The sequence below is a fragment of the Schistocerca piceifrons genome, chromosome X, assembly GCF_021461385.2.
Source record: "Schistocerca piceifrons isolate TAMUIC-IGC-003096 chromosome X, iqSchPice1.1, whole genome shotgun sequence".
NCBI lineage: Eukaryota > Metazoa > Arthropoda > Insecta > Orthoptera > Acrididae > Schistocerca > Schistocerca piceifrons.
In genome coordinates, this window is record NC_060149.1 from 246,951,008 (window position 1) to 246,973,605 (window position 22,598).

General features: G+C 38.7%; 1 protein-coding gene across 1 annotated transcript in view; it reads right to left on the reverse strand.

Moving 5' to 3' along the window:
* LOC124723153 (bromodomain adjacent to zinc finger domain protein 2B-like) overlaps nt 1–22,598 on the reverse strand; it is a 302,554-nt gene that overhangs the window by 66,243 nt on the left and 213,713 nt on the right. Inside the window, exons 23-27 of the mRNA XM_047248344.1 lie at nt 21,622–21,812; nt 16,909–17,054; nt 5,606–5,632; nt 4,677–4,883; nt 3,972–4,147 (exon numbers count right to left, since the gene is read on the reverse strand). Of these exons, the coding sequence (XP_047104300.1) occupies nt 3,972–4,147; nt 4,677–4,883; nt 5,606–5,632; nt 16,909–17,054; nt 21,622–21,812 (747 nt within the window). The remainder of the gene's footprint in view (nt 1–3,971; nt 4,148–4,676; nt 4,884–5,605; nt 5,633–16,908; nt 17,055–21,621; nt 21,813–22,598) is intronic.

A 22,598-nucleotide genomic window follows, 5' to 3' on the forward strand; every position in this document is an offset into this window, starting at 1 on the left:
ACTGGATGCATCTCAATATACATCTAAAACTATTCTCTCCCAGCCACCTGAAAGAATGTGGCCAAGGGTGTTTTACATACAACTTTATTTACCATTTTCCCCATTCCATTTATGAATGGTGTACAAAAAGAATGATGGTGGGTAAGCTTCCACATGAGCTTCAACTCTTCTTATTTAACCATCACAGTCATTTCATGAGATATATATGGAGCACAGTTACATACTGCCCAAGTGTTCTTTGAATTTACACTTTTGAAATATTAACAGTAAAATCCTGTGTGCTGTGTAATGCCTCTCTTGTAACTGTGTTTTGCTTCATCTCTACTGCTTCTATTAATCTGACCTGGTAATAGTCGCAGACCCATAGAAGATACTCAGGAACTGGTCAAGCAAGGATTTTTTATGTCATATCTTTTATGCGTAACTCACATTTCATTAGATGTTGTTCAGTGGGTTTCAGTCTGGCATCTGCCTTTCTTACAATTAGTTTTGTAAGTGTAGTTCTATTTTAAATCACTCCAGACACATGTCCTTAGAGATTTAATGGCTATGTCTGTTTCAAATGACTTTTATCCACTCAGATAATCACACTATAATGGGGCTTATGGTCTACTTACATGTAACATGTTACAACTGTTACATTTGCCAGTTACTGCAACAAATGCCAATACATTACAAGTATTTTAACATTTTCAGACTTTTCAGTACTTCAGACATCATCTGCATATAGCATCACAGAGCTTCCAACATTAATTACCAGATCATTGAGATGCATCATGAAGAGTGCCAGTACAATAAAACTTCTTTAGGACATGCCCAGTTTATGTTCACGATTTCTCTTCATTTGCTTACTTCTATTTGCTAGGCAGTCTTCAGACCAATCACAAAACTGTCTGAAACTCCATAAGCTTGTTCTTTGTTCACTATGTGATAGTCACTGTATATCACAGTACGACGGGACTTTAGAAAAGTGTGGCATGTAACAGCAACCAAACTCAATGATTTGCTGTGACTGTAAATAAATAATTTTGAACTGAATATCACAGTGGCAATGGCCCTGCCACAGTGGATACACCGGTTCGCGTGAGATCACCGAAGTTAAGTGCTGTCAGGCATGGTCGGCACTTGGATGGGTGACCATCCAGGCCGCCATGCACTGTTGCCATTTTTTGGCGTGCACTCAGCCTCGTGATGCCAATTGAGGAGCTACTCAACCGAATAGTAGCGGCTTTGGTCAAGAATACCATCATTATGACCGGGAGAGCGGTGTGCTGACCCCACGCCCCTCCTATCCGCATCCTCCTCTGAGGATGACACGGCAGTCGGATGGTCCCGATGGGCCGCTTGCGGCCTGTAGATGGAGTGGAATATCACAACAGAGTGATCTGACATTGCTGTATTAATTGGGAACATAAAAACACAATTCTGAAATTTTGTTAAAATGAGACACAGAACTATGCTTTCCTTTGACAGCGAAGGTTGTATGAAGATTTTGAGCAGTTTTTGTTAAGGGCTTAACAACCATACATGTCACAAAGACTAAACTGAAAATACCTTCAAAACACTAGAGAAATGGCATATGATAACTCTTAGTAGAGATACCTTGTAAAATATTTCCTTGGTATATTTTAAGTGTTTAGACCTATATGATGTTATCACAGTTCTAAGTCTTCACATGACATCAATACAAGTTATCAAGATTAATTTAGCAGTAATGTAAATGTTTATCTACAGCAAGCAATTGAATTTCTTCTCCATCACATAATTATAAATAAAAAATGAGTATGCTTTACAATGGCCCAGGCAAAAAGTAGACCACATCTACTTCTTGTACAAGAAAAGTTAAGGTGTCAAACTGGATGGTAAAACTTGTGTTCAGCCTTTGAGCAGAACTAATATGCAGTTTACATGGCTAATTTTACCAACAAAATATTAGTATTTTAATGTACACTGATCAGTTAGAACATTATACCACCTACATAATATCCGGTGTGTCCACCTTTGGCACAGATAACAGTAGCGATGCGTTGTGGTGTGGAATCAATGAGGCCTTGGTAGGTCACTGGAGGGAGCTGGCACCACATCTGCACATAAAGTCACCTAATTCCTGTGAATTCTGGGGAGGGGGTGATGAGCTCTGACACCACATTCAATCATACCCTATATATGTTCTATTGGGTTCAGATCTGGTGAGTTGGAGGGCCAACACATCAATTGGAACTCGTCACTGTGTTCCATGAACCACTCCATCACACTCCTGGCCTTGTGACATGGTGCACTATCTTGTTGAAAAATGCCACTGCTGTCGGGAAACACAATCGTCATGAAGGGTTGTACATGGTCTGCAACCAGTGTATGATACTCCTTGGCAGTCATGATGCCCCTCACAAGCTCCACTGGATCCATGGATGCCCACATGAATGTTGAATGTTCCGCACAATGTAGAGCCACCACCAACTTTCCTCTGTCTGGTTGTACAGGTGTCAAGTTGTTCCCCTGGAAGATGACAGATTAGTGCCTTCCCATCGGTGTGATAAAGAAGGTATCAGGATTCATCAGACCATGTAACACTCTGCCCCCGACGTCGTGGTGTTCACATTGGCACACGCATGGGTCATCGACTGCGAAGCTCCATTGTTAGGGGTGTTCAATGCACTGTGTGTTCAGACATGCTTGTACTCTGTCCAGCATTAAAGTCTGATGTCAGTTCTGCAACAGTTCACCACCTGTCCTCTTTTACCAGTCTGCCCAGCCTACAATGTCCGGCATCTGTAATGAGAGGTGGCTGCCCAACCCCATGATGTCTGGGAGTGGTTTCACCTTGGTTTTACCAAGTATTGAAAGGAACTCACCACAGCACTCCTCAAACACCTGACAAGTCACACAGTTCCCGAAATGTCCATGCCGAGTCTACAGGCTATCACAAACTGCCATCAGTCCAGCTCAGATGGCTTGTTTGCCTTCTCCATTCTACACACAGACAGCGCGCTCATTGATACTACGTGCACCTTCTGTGTGTCTGACTAGCACTAGCAGTCATTCCTCGCTACGAGATGCTGCTGTCACCTGAATGGGTTTATATCGATAGTAGGTTGATGGTCATAATGTTCTGGCTGATCAGTGTATGTAGTATTTTAATTAATCTTTCAGTTATATGGTCAATAGCATTACTGTACAAAACATTACAATCTCACAAAATTCTGGTTACAACTCTTGCGTATTCAGACTAAAACTGTTGCCACAAGAATTACACTCAAAATACACTTTAAGAAATAGGTATCAAACATGTAGAGCTTGAGCAGAAATTGTCTTGGACAAAAAGAACAAATTCTGTATGTATGATGTGTGTATTAACTATTGAATTATTTTCACACCACTAGCCTCATAATCAAATTTCACAGTGTCAGGAAACATGTTTATTTTTTTCCCTGAGGAAGAAAAGGAATCAAGGTTAGAGTTTAATGTGCCCTTGAAACTTTGGTCATTATGGACAGAGCATACTCCCATGTGAATAATGATGGTAGTGGGAATCAACTGCAGTCTTCTTGAAGGCACCATACACTATTTACTCAAAGTAAAATTGAAAATGTAAACTAAGATACCTGGATGGGGATTTGGATGCGCTCCTCTCATCTTTACTTCTCCTCTTAGATAGCACAACACATTATTTATAATTAACTGGTAACTTTGAATGCTTGTAGGCATTGTAATAAACTGAATCCCATACAAATTGTTGTGTGGGGCAACGTTTACCATTCTTCTATAACAATAATCATAAAACACTGTATGATCAGCCTTCTTTTTGTATTCACTTTTGTTACTGTATCACATACAAGATGCATTCAGCACAAGGCATAAAACATAAAAAGGATGTATTACAGCAAAATCTAAGATTAAAGCAAAAGATGTTAATTAACCTTTCAGTTTGATGATTAACAGCATTACTATACAAAATATTATAATAGACTCACCTCACACCGAGTGGAGGCTTTAAGTATCTTCTTTCAATTGCAGCTTCTAAGGAAATGAGACGTTCTTTTGCGATCTCGACTGGATTTGTCTTTGCTTCATCAACATCTGATGGTAAACACGATGGTCTGAACACAGCTGTCTCATCTGAAGTAATCCGCGGTGGGACCTTCCATCCCTAAATGTGTAGCACATAAAAGAAAAATAACATGTATCGCTGAACACAACTAGTTACCACAAACAGCCTCACAACCTCATAACTAAATAAGTCCTTGTGGTAATAAAAATGAGAAGCTATTTGCTGTGAATAGAAAATACATAATATACAGTACGTGGCTGAGAGGAGGAAGCAAACCGGTGGTAAAAACAGAAAAATTCACCCAGCCACAGGCAAAAGTTGTTCTGCTTATGAATACTGGTTTAAGGGAGTGAAGAAAGTGTCATTTATATAGGAAGAACAGACACTGCAAAATGCAACCTAATCTAAGAAGAAACAGATAAAATTTATGAATCATTAACAGAAAGTGAGGGGTGTGAGAGACTGATATGAAGAAAGAAAAAAAAGTGTGTGGATTACCAAAGTGGTGAAAAATTAAATAATGCTCCTTATATTTAGAACACACAGCAAAATTATATTCCAAAAACCATAATACGGCATTAAGTAAAGTGTAGCTTAGTAGAAATATACATTATTTGCCATAACTTACCTTTATCTGCATGCTGGCATTAGCTACCTTGTCTTCAAGTACTTCAAGCTGTTCCAGCATCTGCAAGTCAACACGAAGTGCTACTCGTGGGTACCATTGATCTGGCTCATCTCGCAGAGGTGCTCCACCAGGTAATGCTGCGATTTTGTGATCCATGTCAGTGATTGCCAGATCTGTCACAGCTTTTTCACCTCCAGCAACACACACCTATAATGGACCAATATTGCTTCTTACTTGTTTCCATTTAACTGTTTATTGTCAGTTTATCATATAAATTTTGATTACAATGGTCCAGTTCCAATTTACATCAAATGGAAGAAAAGCAGCCTTACAAACAAAGAAAAATGAGTTTGAGAGCATTGCATAAAACCACAAGTGTGATTAATAAAAACACTACTAAAGGCAGTATCTACAACCAACAATTATTACAGAGAAAAAATTTTACATAAAATTTACAATTAAAACAATGCACATACTTTTTGTAATTCTTGTGAACACACATGGTACTAAGCTCAGTAAAATAAAACAGTAAACCTTCCCTAGGAGTTTTGTAATTATTATACAAATATAGCACACAAAATGTCCTGTTTTGTCCAGTATTTCTTTTCTTCAGTCAGAAAAATGTTGGTGCTAATGATAGCAATAACAGGGAAAAAAAGAAACAATAGTTTCTAACACAAAAAATAATAATAAATGTAATGATAGTTGCAAGAGAGCAAATTTTCAAATCAAATATAGTATGATGTGAAACACATAAGCCTCTAAAATGATATTTCGTTTTTATAGCTTCATAGTAGTTATAGATAACACAGTGTACTGCACTCTACTGACAACAACCAAAGCAGCAAAATCAAAAATGAGGCATTGCAAACACACCACCAAAGAGTAAACATGCATTCAAATACATCATCCTCTTTTTCCATACTCACACTAGAAATGAACATCCGATCCATTTGCTATGATGCCAAACAGAATACAAAAATTTATAAGTATGTGGATAATGAGCAAGAAATCTTTTAGTCCTAAAGAGAATTGGCTATTACTGACCACTTGTGGGACAAATTGAGTGACACAGAAAACTTATAAAATGTTTAATATTCTCCCCCTCTATATGGTAATACTGCACTACAGGTAACTTAGGCTGACAAGTACCTCTATGTGCACCAAAAGTAATGCTGCAACACTTTAGGCTTATGAATGGTTGAAGGTGTAAATATGCTTAAGTATACTACTGATAAAGTATTCTTCTCTTAATGTATTACAGTGTGGAATTTAAAACTGCATGTTTAATACATCATGTGCTCCTTTTGTGGCAGGCTATACACATATCTCAAGAAATAAATGTAGTTCTATAATGCATACAGTTGGACCAAACAACAAATAACACTCTACAGAGCAGTAGAAAAATAATCTTGATGGATATGACATCCCATCAAATCCTGGAGAAAAAACATCAACTGAGCCACATATTGTTCACCTGGGAGATATGGCCAACACCATGACAGCAGTGCACCTTATAATGCCTAGTTGTACGATGAGATCCAGTCCCAGCGCACTGGGCATAAAACTGTATCAGCAGAGTACAGCCTACGTTTTGCATATGTTGTTACCAGATAAAACTTGTTGACATCATCTCCTAACTGTGTTGTTCACTGAGATTTGCTTTTGGTTTATACTACCAGGCCAGACCATGCATGCTTACTGCAGAAATCGTAAATTTGTTGTTAAATGTGGGTGTATTAGCTGTTGGAAGCGTCTCTTTCCATGTAGGACAATTCACATAATATTTTCAACTTTTGATTTCCCTGCACAAGAGGTAAGTTTCTGCATCTGTGTTCAGCTCAGTACATTTGTCTGAAATAGTGTAGGAACCCCATAGGAATATTTAAAAGCATAGGAGCTTCTGTAAGTTTGGAAAATACGAGAAGTACTACCAGAAGTGAAGCTATGAGGGTAGGTCTTGAGTGATGTCTGGATAGCTCAGTGTATAAGAGACTGCCCCTAAAACCAAGGGTCTGGGTTCAAGTCCTAGTCGAGCACACACTTTTAATCTGCCACGATATTTCAAAATACTACACGCACTACCGCAGATTGAAATAGTCATTCTGGAATATTTAAAAGGTTCTACAGTATTGACTTAAGTAAACAATGAAATCTGTAGCTTTGCAGTTTAAAAATGAAATTGAGTAATATGTCAAGAACATCTTTTTGGGCAGTGCGCATTGCGATAGGCAAACAATTGAAAGGATGTGTACATTACTATCAATAGAATGATTACAGAAAGCTGGCTTAAGCCAGAGATAAATTCTGCTGAAATTTTTACAAAGGTACAGACGGTGTTTAGAAAGGATAGATTGCATGCAACCGGTGGTGGAGTGTTCGTCGCTGTTAGTAGTAGTTTATCCTGTAGTGAAGTAGAAGTGGATAGTTCCTGTGAAATATTATGGGTGGAGGTTACACTAAACAACCGAACTAGGTTAATAATTGGCTCCTTTTACCAACCTCCCGACTCAGCAGCATTAGTGGCAGAACAACTGAGAGAAAATTTGGAATACATTTCACATAAATTTTCTCAGCATGTTATAGTCTTAGGTGGAGATTTCAATTTACCAGATATAGACTGGGACACTCAGATGTTTAGGACGGGTGGTAGGGACAGAGCATCGAGTGACATTATACTGAGTGCACTACCCGAAAATTACCTCGAGCAATTAAACAGAGAACCGACTCGTGGAGATAACATCTTGGACCTACTGATAACAAACAGACCCAAACTTTTCGACTCTGTATGTACAGAACAGGGAATCAGTGATCATAAGGCCGTTGCAGCATCCCTGAATATGGAAGTTAATAGGAATATAAAAAAAGGGAGGAAGGTTTATCTGTTTAGCAATAGTAATAGAAGGCAGATTTCAGACTACCTAACAGATCAAAACGAAAATTTCTGTTCCGACACTGACAATGTTGAGTGTTTATGGAAAAAGTTCAAGGCAATCGTAAAATGCGTTTTAGACAGGTACGTGCCGAGTAAAACTGTGAGGGACAGGAAAAACCCACCGTGGTACAACAACAAAGTTAGGAAACTACTTCGAAAGCAAAGAGAGCTCCACTCCAAGTTTAAACGCAACCAAAACCTCTCAGACAAACAGAAGCTAAACAATGTCAAAGTTAGCGTAAGGAGGGCTATGCGTGAAGCGTTCATTGAATTCGAAAGTGAAATTCTATGTACCGACTTGACAGAAAATCCTAGGAAGTTCTGGTCTTACGTTAAATCAGTAAGTGGCTCAAAACAGTATATCCAGACACTATGAGATGATGATGGCATTGAAACAGAGGATGACACGTGTAAAGCTGAAATACTAAACACCTTTTTCCAAAGCTGTTTCACAGAGGAAGACCGCACTGCAGTTCCTTCTCTAAATTCTCGCACAAACGAAAAAATGGCTGACATCGAAATAAGTGTCCAAGGAATAGAAAAGCAACTGGAATCACTCAATAGAGGAAAGTCCACTGGACCTGACGGGATACCAATTCGATTCTACACAGAGTATGCGAAAGAACTTGCCCCCCTTCGAACAGCCGTGTACCGCAAGTCTCTAGAGGAATGGAGGGTTCCAAATGATTGGAAAAGAGCACAGATAGTCCCAGTCTTCAAGAAGGGTCGTCGAGCAGATGCGCAAAACTATAGACCTATATCTCTTACGTTGATCTGTTGTAGAATTTTAGAACATGTTTTTTGCTCGCGTATCATGTCATTTCTGGAAACCCAGAATCTACTTTGTAGGAATCAACATGGATTCCGGAAACAGCGATCGTGTGAGACCCAACTCGCTTTATTTGTTCATGAGACCCAGAAAATATTAGATACAGGCTCCCAGGTAGATGCTATTTTTCTTGACTTCTGGAAGGCATTCGATACAGTTCCGCACTGTCGCCTGATAAACAAAGTAAGAGCCTACGGAATATCAGACCAGCTGTGTGGCTGGATTGAAGAGTTTTTAGCAAACAGAACACAGCATGTTGTCATCAATGGAGAGACGTCTACAGACGTTAAAGTAACCTCTGGCGTGCCACAGGGGAGTGTTATGGGACCATTGCTTTTCACAATATATATAAATGACTTAGTAGATAGTGTCGGAAGTTCCATGCGGCTTTTCGCGGATGATGCTGTAGTATACAGAGAAGTTGCAGCATTAGAAAATTGTAGCGAAATGCAGGAAGATCTGCAGCGGATAGGCACTTGGTGCAGGGAGTGGCAACTGACCCTTAACATAGACAAATGTAATGTATTGCGAATACATAGAAAGAAGGATCCTTTATTGTATGATTATATGATAGCGGAACATACACTGGTAGCAGTTACTTCTGTAAAATATCTGGGAGTATGCGTGCGGAACGATTTGAAGTGGAATGATCATATAAAATTAATTGTTGGTGAGGCGGGTACCAGGTTGAGATTCATTGGGAGAGTGCTTAGAAAATGTAGTCCATCAACAAAGGAGGTGGCTTACAAAACACTCGTTCGACCTATACTTGAGTATTGCTCATCAGTGTGGGATCCGTACCAGATCGGTCTGACGGAGGAGGTAGAGAAGATCCAAAGAAGAGCGGCGCGTTTCGTCACAGGGTTATTTGGTAACCGTGATAGCGTTACGGAGATGTTTAATAAACTCAAGTGGCAGACTCTGCAAGAGAGGCGCTCTGCATCGCGGTGTAGCTTGCTGTCCAGGTTTCGAGAGGGTGCGTTTCTTATACCTCCCGGGGAGATCACGAATGTAAAATTAAAGAGATTAGAGCGCGCACGGAGGCTTTCAGACAGTCGTTCTTCCCGCGAACCATACGCGACTGGAACAGGAAAGGGAGGTAATGACAGTGGCACGTAAAGTGCCCTCCGCCACACACCGTTGGGTGGCTTGCGGAGTATCAATGTAGATGTAGATGTAGATTATTTGTGAAGGGCAGAGATATTAACAAAGAAATATTATGATCAGATTACGATGAAATCAATACCATTAGCTGCTGTTGGGCGTTGATATAAATCAACAGGGACAGTTGAAAATGTGTGCCGCGGCCAGGCCTCGAACCCAGGATCTCCTGCTTACATGGCAGATGCTCTATCCATCTGAGCCACCAAGGGCACAGAGGATAGTGCGAATGCAGAAATTTATCTCCGGCACACTCCCCGTGAGACCCATATTCTCAACTTATAGTCCACACACTACATTCGTAGTGCCCCTGCCATTATACCCATTACTTGAGGCAGACAATCCACCGAGTCCTGTAAGAGTTCAGGCAAATCGTGTGCATCTGCACTGAAGAAGGTCATCAGCCGGTTAGCCTTAAACAATATGAAAATGGCATCTGTTCTCTCGGACATGTCCGAAAGAATAGATGCCATCTTAATATTATGATGAGGTTCATAACAAAATTCGTAAATCAATATTTTAAGGTATTTAATTAAGATAAAAGTGAATGTAAGAAGTACCATGGAATCTGATAAGGCTAAATGTGAATAGTGTAATAACCATTACAAACAAGAAAGTCAGAAGTTTAACATATTTTTGCAATGTAAAATCTATATGGAAAAAAGCAGAATAATTCATTTATTTAATCATATGTTTAGGACCCCCCCGTTGGGCAGGCAGTTAACTGGGTGACAGACTTTCTATTTGATGCCGCTTCAGCGACCTGCAGTTGATGAGGATGATAGGAGGATGATGATGAGGACAGCACAACACCCAGTCCTTGGGCGGAGAATTTCCCCAACCCAGCCGGGAATCAAACCTGGGCCCAGAGGATTGACAATCCATCACACTGAGCATTCAGCTACTGGGGGTGGACAAAGAATAATAACAAGGTTATTTACAGAGTATAATATACAAAGGTGCTAGGTATGCAGCATACATAACAGACAGAACTGCAACTCTTACAAAGTCATTAGCAACAACACCATCACCCACAAAAAAGCTAATTCATACAATAACCAACTATGGCCAGCCAAGTCATAGTCCAAGAACGACACTTTTCTAAATCACAGGCAGATGGTTATGCAACTAGGCAAAATGTGTCATGCGTAATAATGAATTGTGTTTACTCAATAAATTTCACACATTAAGAAGACCTCTAGGAACTAGTACTTCAGTGAAGAAATTTAAAAACACAAGCAATAAAAATGACTAGAACAAAATAAGAGAGAATATTTATTGACGACAAAAACAGAGAGATTATCAACAGAAAAATTAGAAATCAAGTACTGAATATCTCAAACTGCATTACTCACCATGTTCACAACAATCATTGAAAATATATTTGCCAGTTTTTTGGGTAGATGACACAAAATTATTTACTGATGTGGATTGATATAATTGAGAATGTGTGTCCAGGCCAAAGGATGTTGTGTCCGCTCATCTGTAGTTACATAAATTCTATGATACTCTATCACGTTAATGACTTTTAAAATATAAATATACAACAAACAGATAAACTACTGTTCAGGCTACCGACCGAATAGTAATGTAGTTGGGCCCTACAGAAATATATAACAAGCATGTTTTTGATGCAATGTATCAATGGTTCCTAAGAAGAATCAAATGTAACACATATCTATGAGGTTTGGAGGTGTGGCACTTGAGGCCCCTAGGCACGAAAGCCCAAAAAAACTGCACAGATCATATTTCATTGGTAAATGTGTATTTGTATTCAACTCATAAGTATCATGAAACATCATCATGCAAGGATGAATATTTTTTTTTGGAAATCATAATCACTACACTATTATTTGCGAACATTTCAACACCCTAAACGAATGGACTGAATGATTCCAAATTTCAGGAATGTATGACCAAAATGTTTACTGTTATACCAAGCTCAATAAAGGGCAATCAAATGATGTTCAAATGTGAAATCAAATGCTAGTATTATTATCTGTATCAAAAAGCACAACATTAGCATGAAAATTAGTTAGAATGGGCTTATACACAGCTTCGTGTTACAACAGTGGATGGAATGGGGCTACTCGCAGTGACAAGCTGGAACTAGACCAACCACAGTGATCACAATATGCAATGGCTATGAATGCTGCAGTGTGGAAGCCTTTATCAATGCTTTGACACAATTTGGTGGCAGTTTGACTAGCATCACACATGTCATTGCACCAATTCCATTATCCAGAAACAACAAACACTTCAGACTGCAGTGGATAGCGAAAGCCATTGTTGACATGCTGAATGGCAAAGGCAATGTTTTCACATAGTTCCTGTTTCAAGTTGCCCTGCTTTGATGGAAACATGCACTGGATGCTAAAGTGTTGAGTCGTGCTTGGGAAGCTCTGATGGTAGAGCACTTGCCCACAAAATGCAAAGGTCTTGAGTTTGAGTATCTGTCCGGCACACAGCTTTAATCTGCCAGGAAGTTTAATACAAGAATTTATTTTTATTCTTTAAATAATGTCTACATCATCTGTGTCACTGAGCCATATAGGTATCTATACTAACTATGGATGACAGTAAAGAGAAACTAGCATAATCACATAAACACTGCCACAAGATGCTTGCTGCAACAGAAGAAGTCACCGGGACTCAAGATGGTATGACTGCACAAAAAGTAGACAGGGTGGTGGCGATATCTTCATATGGGAAGTGTTTAAATAAGATGAGATTGGATACCTGGTATGTTTGTCATTATTCCTTAAGGGAACATTCCACAGGGAGATACTTGCCGATAAAATGCATCTGCCTATTCATGTAAAGAACAGTACTTGTGACCTATATAAACAACATGGTATGGCATCAACACACAATTCCAAGAATACAAATTATGTCAAACTCTTTCAATGAACAATGCACCAACACAAGAGTACTTAGCTGGTCACTGAAGTCATCAGACCTCACTATTGTTGAGTACTTCTGGGATTCTGTCAAGAGCGCTGTAACTGCCTTGGATGCTGTTCTGACCAGATGAACAGACAATGGCCAAATCTCTTCCCTCCACTGCCCTCCCCCCCCCCCCTCCCTCCTACCCACTGCAATCAATATGGTCAAAGGTACCTACATTCTACTAGGAAGGTGTCTAATTTAATGCTCATTAGTGAAACTGTGCTGTTAAAAGTGATGACCGATGTTTTGAACATAAAGATCATGGATTAAAAGTTAGTAAGAGAAACACTATCACATAACACAGTAATTACAATGATTTTTTGATTTCATTTTAAAATAAAATAGTCCTCTCCAACCTTCTTGGGAAAAGTGGCAGTAGCCTAAACAAGGGCAGTAAACGTAATAATAGTGGGCAAAAAAATTTCTTTAATGGTCCACTGTTAATGCTTGTATTGCAAATGGAGGCAGGTACCACTCTATCATAAGTTGGTTGGTCATGTAATTATTCAAGAAACTATCTCATTATTTGTTTGGAGCAATTTCAGAAAATCACAGAAATTTCGATTGAGAATTATCAGAGTGTACACAGATCAACTGAAAACAAAATCTGAGTAAGAATCTGAGATAATACTTTGCATCTTTTTATTATAATGCACCATTGAGATCACAGTTTTAATTCAATACATTATAGTTTTGGCTACTGTCATCATCAATTTGTGTGTCTTCAAGTAGAAACAGAAACTGAAATTTTATGGAACTTTGTAATAAAAAATTGTGGACTGAGATTAGCTTATCCTGGATATCAGTCTTGTATTTAACCTATGCAGCACACTGTTCAATGCAGTAGCTCTACTGTGAGCAGCAATAGACAGCCTGTCATATTTACTCACAACTAAATTGTCTAGATTTTTTCTCTTGGAGCTATTTACAGGCATTTATGTAATAGGAAATACCCTTCCTGATCCAAAGTACAGGGACACCCCTATGTAATGCAGAACTGAGTGCTAGATGAAACTTCCTGGCAGATTAAAACTGTGTGCCCGACCGAGACTCGAACTCGGGACCTTTGCCTTTCGCGGGCAAGTGCTCTACCAACTGAGCTACCGAAGCACGACTCACGCCCGGTACTCACAGCTTTACTTCTGCCAGTACCTCGTCTCCTGGCAGAAGTAAAGCTGTGAGTACCGGGCGTGAGTCGTGCTTCGGTAGCTCAGTTGGTAGAGCACTTGCCCACAAAAGGCAAAGGTCCCGAGTTCGAGTCTCGGTCAAGCACACAGTTTTAATCTGCCAGGAAGTTTCATATCAGCGCACACTCCACTGCAGAGTGAAAATCTCATTCTGAGTGCTAGATGGTATGAAAGGTGGACCCACCAGCATAAAATGTGACAGTTGCCAGTACAGAAGCGGTGACACCGAAATGGGTCAGTCAGGAGAGATCAGTGCCTTCAAACATATACTAGTCACTGAATGTCACCTGAGTAAGAAATCCAAGGGCTTTTGTTTGGTGAATGCCTGGAGAATGTTCTCTGCTGCCATGTATAGTGCCAACAGTGAAGTATGTAGGAGGTGGTGTTATGATACAGGACTGTTTTTCAAGGTTAGGATGTGATCTCCTTATGGTGTTTAAGAAAACACTAAATGTGGAAGGATATGAACACATTTTGCAGCATTGTGTACTGCATAGGGGAACTATTCGAAGATAAAGTTTGCTTGTATTTGCGTGACAATGCACTCTGTCTAAAGCTGCATTTGTGGGGCAATGGTCTGTGGACAATAACATTCCTGAAATGGACGGGCCTGAACAGTCCCAACCTGTACTCAACGGAACACATTTCGGGTGAGTTAGAAAGTCAACTTCTCTCCAGAGGCCAGCATCCAGCACCACTACCTTGTCTGGTTTCGACTCTTGAGGAAGAATGGACTGCCATTCTTCCATAGACATTCAGAACCCTTACTGAAAGTCTCCCTGGCAGAGTTCAAGCTATCATAAAGCCAAAGGGTGGACATACCTCATACTAATGCCCATTAATAAGTGTCTAGTTACTTCTGATCAGGTATTGAAATTAACTGCTTGTTGTGAATGCTATAAAACTAAGTGAAGAGAAATGTTAATTGGTCCTTGGAATTGTAAGTTCGAGTCTCTCAAGATAAAGTTTTGTTTCTTCAGTTGAACTTTTCCCAGAGGCAGCCTTCAGAGGAAGTTGGACAGATCTCAAGACACCAAAACAGCCAAAGAGTGTGTGCGTGTGTGTGTGTGTGTGTGTGTGTGTGTGTGTGTGTGTGTTGTCAAACTCTTTATTATTAAGATCAGGCACTGTCAGTGCAGCCCCAGTAGGCCAGGCTTGAGAATGAACCTGTAAGGTTCGAAATTAGTCACCCAATAAATACTGCAACTGTTGACAGAACCATTAATGAAAACTTTAAGGAATTTAAGCTAAAGTTGCTGTTCCCTATCTATAAAACGTTGAAACTCAAGAAAGATAAATGTGACCTCTAACCATATACAGAAGAAGTACAACAATTGTATGATTCACTATCATTACAGAAATGAATTAAGAAAACCACACTTAACTTTGGAATATTATATCAAATTGCCTAACAAGCTCTTCTATGTAACTGTTACCATAGCTCTGATATAGCTGTTACACTTCATCATATATTGAGCTTTATTCATTTGTTTTCAAGGCTCAAAAAGAATCAAAACAACAGCCTATGGATGATTACTAAAACAGAGTGGCTTTTGTGCATAAGGTAATTAATTATATATCCTATGAATAACTGTGGTTTTTAGTAACTATAAAGCAACATGAGTAGCCCAGAGTACACTCACTAAGTGATCACCATATGTAGCATTCATGATTTTATCCAGTTAATTGCTGTAAATGAAAGGGACTAAAAAAGACAACTTTAGATACATGGGTCATTCAGAAAGTAAAGAACATTTTGTTTTTCACATGTGACTTTGTCCTCCCCCCCCCCCCCCCCCCCATCACCACCACCACAACCACTGACACCACCAGACCAATCAATGACATTGGAACTCATCTGCTTCAGTTTGGCGGCAGCTACGATCCAATACGGTTGCTTACTGCTTAGCTTTGTAATTTTAAAATGTGTGACAAAATAGACAATCTCGCCAGTGTGAGGTGTGCAGTGTTATCCATTTTTTAAATGCGCAAAACATCTGACCCATCAAAATTTATAGACAGATAACTGTGGTGTGTGGTAATGTGATGAACAAAGCATAAGTTTGGAAGTTTTTATCATGTTTAATGGCAGACAGAAGAATGCTCACAACAGAGATCACTCGGGCCAGCCCTCAGTGGTGACTGATGGACTGAAAGCAAGGATCGAGATAAAAATCCTAGAAGATATGTGTTTCACAATTACTGCACTGCACTCACTCTTTCCAGACATTTCAAGAACTGTGTTGTTGTATGAGGTTGTTAGTGCAGATCTGACCTTTTAAAAAGTGTGTGCTAGGTTGGTTCCTTGAATTTTGACAGATGAATACAAAATCAAACAAATGACAGCTGCAATGACATTTCTCAGTCGCTATGAAAAGGATGGTGATGAATTTTTGAATTGCATTGTCACTGGTGATGAGACTTGGATATCACATTTCACACTAGAAACAAAGAGCCAATCAGTGGAATGGCATCATTCGTAAGCCCCAATGAAACCAAAACAAGCAAAATAAATTTTGATCACCAGAAGGATTATGGCCATGGTGTTTTAGAAGAGTAAGGGTGTCCTGCTCATTGACTAAATGCTTAGAGGTGAGACCTTAATGCAGCAGCCTACTGTCAGAAGCTTCAATGACTTTGCCGTGCCATTCAAAACAACTGGCACAGAATGCTAACCAATGGAGTCATTCTCTTTCATGATAACACATATCCACATGCAACAGGAGTGACACATGACTTGATTCAGTGGTTTCAGTGGGAAATGTTTCAATATTTGCCATACAGTCCAGACTTAGCCCCATGTTATTACCACTTACTTCCCAAATTAAAAGATTTTTTGGGTGGACAATGTTATGGAAGTGATGATAAACTTAAAGAAGCCATTACTCAGTGGTTCAGCAACATGGTGACAACTGAGCATGCAGAAGGCATAAAAAGCTGGCAAAATGGTATGACAACTGCCAAATTTGAATGGTGACTATTCAGAAAAGTGGCCTTGGTACCAAATCATATGTAAAATACATTTTTGTTTAGTTATATCAAATAAAAATATCTGTAGAAAAAACATTATTTACTTTCTGAATGATCCTTGTAAATAAGTAACACACAATAAAATGAGCACAAATAAGATACTACATGAAAACATTAAAAGATGGTACAAATAGTTCTTACCTTCCCACAAGATTCCAGTGCATGTTCCATATATTTCCCAACTACCCTCTTGAGTTCACGTTCACGGACACCTCTAGTATGCAAGTTATCTAAGATTGTCTGTAACTGATCCTTGTCTGTGATACGCCACCATCCTCTTTGTAGTTCTGTGAATTTAAAGTAATCAAATGCATGAGTGATATGTTATCCTTCATAGTGCTGCAACATAATGGCACTGAATATGTATAAAAAGGTTTACAATTACGCATGTTTATTCCTTCAATCTCACCCATCCAGTTCTAGGTTCAGAGTAGAATACCATAATAAACAATGGCCAAGAAAATTTACAGAAAGCAGTAAACCCATGCTAAATCATCCTGAAATCAATCATTCACTGAGAAAACGTAAGACCCATGTTTTTATCTATTGCTGTTTATACACTAGCATTAAATAAAAAAATTAAAACCTCCAGCAAAATGACATGGAAATACCATAATAATGTCTGCTTGGACCACTGACAGACAATGCTTCAAAGATCCATGCTGTGTGCTGAGTGAGAACCACATATTAAGCGTGAAAATGTGACCCATAATAATTTTATTTTACTTTCTAAAAGAGTGATATGTTGATTCAAGCAACACACTGAGTTAATAAACATAGTATACATGAGAGGATGGTGTCAATAAGAGCAATTCCTCAAATTAACTGAATTTCAGTGAAATTGTATTGAGAGCAATGGCCAAGTGTGGTGGCACAGTGGTCAGCAGATTGGACTTGCATCTGCGAGGATGCTGGTCCAAATCGGTATCTGGCCATTCTGTTTTACTTTTCCGTGATTTCCCTTAATTGCTCCAGGCATGCAGGCCTTTGACAGAGCATGGCCAATTTCCTTCCCCATCCATGAAACATTCTGAGCTTGTGCTACATCTCTAATGACTTCAATGTTGATGGGGCATTAAATTCTAATCTTCCTTCCCTTCGCCCTTCCTTCCTTCCCTGAGAGCAATGCAGGAGGGTGTATGGTCCTTGCAGAGAAACAATGGATTTAGGGTGTCAGCAGTGTGGTATTACTGTTGATTCCACATTTCAGAAAGTCATATATGCTTGTTGTCCAGATTCATGGTGGCAGCAGTAGGCTCAGATTGGCACAACTCATGAGGAATCATTACTGACCATATGGCAACTGAAGCACACAAATGATGTAAGCAGAATCTTGGATAATGCCATCAGGAACCATTTGCTGTGTCTTTGCTACAAGCTAGGGTATTATGTTTCATGCTACCTCTCATGATCCATCACCACTCTGCATGCCTTCTACAGTATATTAAAGCATGCAACAAGGACAAATGATGAGAGATGTTTTACTGATGAGTGTAGATTCCACCTTAATGTCAGTGGTAATTGTTTGTGAATAGAAGGGCAACAAATACATGGTATCAGGAAGGTACATGTTCTTCTAACAGGGAAATGCTCATGTATATACATCTCGTTTGATGCATTGGACTCTTCATAGATTTTTGTCAGTTATATCAGCTGGCATTATCCACAGAGCAGTCACCTACCAAGCATTTGCAGGACAAGATTTACCAGTTATTTGGTCCAGTCTGCATCATCATCAGTATTTCCGGGGACCGATTCCAACAGGAAGTGTAAGCATCAAAAAATACTGTCTTTCAAGATGTCCCTTGGGACCTCAATGATCGCCCCTATGTACAATTTCAGGATTGTGTGGCAGACAGATGAAGCTAAACAATACACTAGAAGTGTAACATACACCATGCATAACATCTGAGCAAAGTTCATTCATGTGAAACCATTGTTTCAGAGTGTTCCTTCATAATTTTTCACTAGTATTATTTCGTTCATGCTTATCAAGTGGAAAAACAAAAGAAAATAATATAATGGTCTTTCAGAAATGCCAAAAAGTTAATAAGATTTATGGGAACACAAAATTAAGATTTATTGATCCCTAATACACTGTACCGTCAAACAGTGCAAAGAAGTGGTCTGCAGTAGAAACAAAATAAATATGACTATGATGATGATGATTTGGCTTGTGGGGCACTCAACAGCAGGGTTATCAGTGCCTGTACAAACTCTCAAACTTTTCACAGTCGGGCACCCAATCCCTGGGTGGAGAAAATCCCCGAGCAAGCCAGGATTCGAACCCGGGACCCCAAGATCCAGGAGCAGCAATGCTAGCCACTAACCACAAGCTGCAGATTAGCAAAATATGGGAGCTAATCAATGAAATGGAGTAATGAGGTTTGGATAGAACTGAAAGGTAAATGCAGCAGTCAGCATGCACGTAAGTATCTGCCTCTACGAATATATAAGTGAAACAATGAGAGACTCAGAAATCGTAGACTTACGTGAAGTGAGGAAAAGTTCTGGTGGTTACAAAGGGAAACAAATAATATGATGGAAAAATGGCATACAGAAGGAGTCACACAGCGGAAGTTCAAATTATGTAGCTACAAAATTTTCAGGAGACATTAAGTACGAAGCACCTAACTATGAAGCTTATTAGTTAAAAGTAAGAGACTGGTTACTGTGATCTAGTTATGCATAAAAAAAAAAAAAAAAAAAAAATGCGTGAAGAGCCTTATCATGAAAACCAGGTTGTTTACAATCTCACATAAAGCTGATACAATCATTCTCAAAGAGCACATTACATGCAGTATAAATAACTTTTGAAACTCTGCTTCTGGCAATGAGCAAATAATATATGTAATGCAAAACTTCTATGGTTTTGCACTTACATGTTAATAGCACTTTAAAAACAATTCTAATCAAAAATTTAACATTGCTTGAAAAGGTGAAGCACAGCAATTGCAATTATTCATCAGAGTTTGGTTATATCACACCTAGTTAACACTATTTTATGATAGTGTTGTCGGTCTACGGATTCCTTCCTTCAGTTTAGTATGTAGGTCTACTCTGTTGCATCATGTGAATGTCATAAATGCATATACATGATTCATTAGCTGTGACACAGTTTTCAATCAAGCACTCCCTTCATCTTGGCTAAACTACCGAAAGTTATATTTTATTTTATTTTTGTGCCACAAGACTATGAAGCATTACTAACAAAGACTCATTAAACATAAAATAAAATTTTATTGGATTATATTTTATGTATATTTAAGAAGTGCTTATAGCTGCAATGCCATTAAATATGCCACTGGCAAATTTGATAGTCAGAGAAAAAGCTGCCAAAGAACTATGAGAACATGGTAGTATCAGATTTTAGCAATACTTCGCAATGACCTTCCACGTGAGCCATCCAGGCATGTAAGCCTCTCACCCAATCAACCACCATAAAGCATCAATACTTCCTCAAAGCTCTGATGTCCAATGATGCAATACTTACTGTTAGCACATCTGATAATATGATGCAGTATACATAACACATAATGTCAACTTCATGAGCACATCTGATAATATGATGCAGTATACATAACACATAATGTCAACTTCATGGCAGTTACAACAATCAGCCTGTTACAATAAATATTGACAATTTTAAACAGTTCAAAATTGTTTAGCACACACACACTACAAGAGACTCTTGTTATACCAAAAGCTATTCCATTGAATGTATCAATCTCCAGAATGTGTTGATCTGACAGGGGTTAAGTTACATCCATGAAGTTCAGAAAGGAAGGAGAGAAATAACAGCAGATTGAAGCTTTCAAGTCAGTCTGCGAAGCGTTCTTAAATAGTAAATATCGAGAACACAGCCTTTAAATGAAAAAGACTAGGGTTTACAACTTATAGCTTTTTCCTGCCACAAATTTTCAATACAGTTAAGTCTAAAAGAGTGACGGACTCATTCCTAAATCACACTTAAGTTCTCCAATTGCTATTTTTGGTCTGTCCCTAGCTGATAATTCATTAGTGCATGTGTTCCTACTTCATTAAATATTTTGTTCTGGTTTGTTTTTATTTTAGCCTAGGATAATACTGACTTTGATTCATAAATTCATCCATCCTCTCTCCTCTTGCTTAGTTTGCTTTATTTTCTTAGAGACTGAAACTCATTCTGACTACTGGTTTGATATCATCAGAGACAACACAAGCCACAACATTAACTTTGTTTAGAGCAACAGTAAGCTTTATTACATGGCTACCCCAAAAAAGTGAATTGTAGTCCACATAGCATAGTATCTTCACTTACTAAGCACTTACGCCATCTTTTGTATGAGAGGCATAACATACCAAGTATAATTTCTTTGGCAGATAACAAAATTTTTAAAAGTGTGTTATTATTATTATTATTTTATTGTTATTATTTAAAAGTACTTATGGTCAGTGTTTCAAGAAGTTCCATCACTTAACATGATTGGTGTATACCAATTCTGATTTTTACCCTGTAAAGTGCATAAATGTTCGGGATTTTGCAGCACTCTTTACCAGTCTTCTGGATGTTAGAAAAATGAAACTGGAAAGGATAGTTTGGTATGTAGGTTTTAACAAAATATACTCTATCATCTCAAGTGTTTTTTACAGTTTACCTTATTATCTTTCTTCCTACTGCAAATAAAAATTATCTGTTACAGAGCACATGATACTACATAATTTTAAAAATTTCTTACCTATATTAAAACTTAATGACATGATTTTGTTTCATTTGTGCCTACAATTTCTTGAACAAAGTACAATATATATATCCTTATTCAATATATGTGATTGACATTCAAGTATTTTCATATATACATTTTATCAACTTACCATCAGGTACAGGTTTGGCCTGTGCAGGTTCCATAGGCATCATTTTCTTCATTTGTTCCAGCTGTACCATCTCCTCTGCTGTTAATATTAAAGGTGCTGGAGACTCACACTGACTACCCCCGGGTGAAGGAGAAGAAAGTCTTGAAGGTGGTGGAAAGACAGGTATGCGTAACTCTGTAGCTGTATCACATCTGTGAATGGAAGACAAAAGTACAGTATATGTTTATCTGTTAAGAAGGGATTTAGGTGGACACCTGTTACCTACAAAAATTCCATACGTACATAGCTGATAGCCGATCATACAAAGATACTAAGCTAATTGGCTCTAATTCTACTCTTTTCATGAGTCACTTAGATATGGCCTTCCTGTGATTCAGGCACATTTTGGGACACAAGTTACAGCACACACAGCAGGACTACCATGTATGGCATCTGAGAAACCAGCCTCAGTGGAAAATACATAAAGATGGCAGGTCAAACAAGAGTAGCAGCAAGTGGCAAAAATGAATGGATGAAAGTTCTCGCACTGTAAGCCCCCCAACTGGTTGAAATACACTGATATTAGTTTCATTATGAAATTTGGGCTTTACCAGCTTAATGAGTTGTCCTTTGGAATTTCATCTGGATCAGGAAGTTATCCTCAATGACATTTGGGTTACAGGCTCCAAGTGAAAGAAGCATTTACAAAATCTGTAGGAGATTTTCCAATGCCTTCTGGAGAAGAATGTTCATTGAAAAGTGAGTAATATAGTTATTTTCCCCAAAGGTACATTTTTGGGATATACTTAGCAAAGATGGCCTCATCTCTATGGACAAATGCATCAAAGTCATCATCAATCTGTCAGCACCCAAGACCCTGACGAGGCTCCGGTATTTTCTGGGCAAGATTTCTTATTATGCTAAGGTCATTCCCAGGGCTGTACAAATCTGCCAACATCTTAACCAGCTTCATCAAAAGAGCATCAAATTAATGTGGT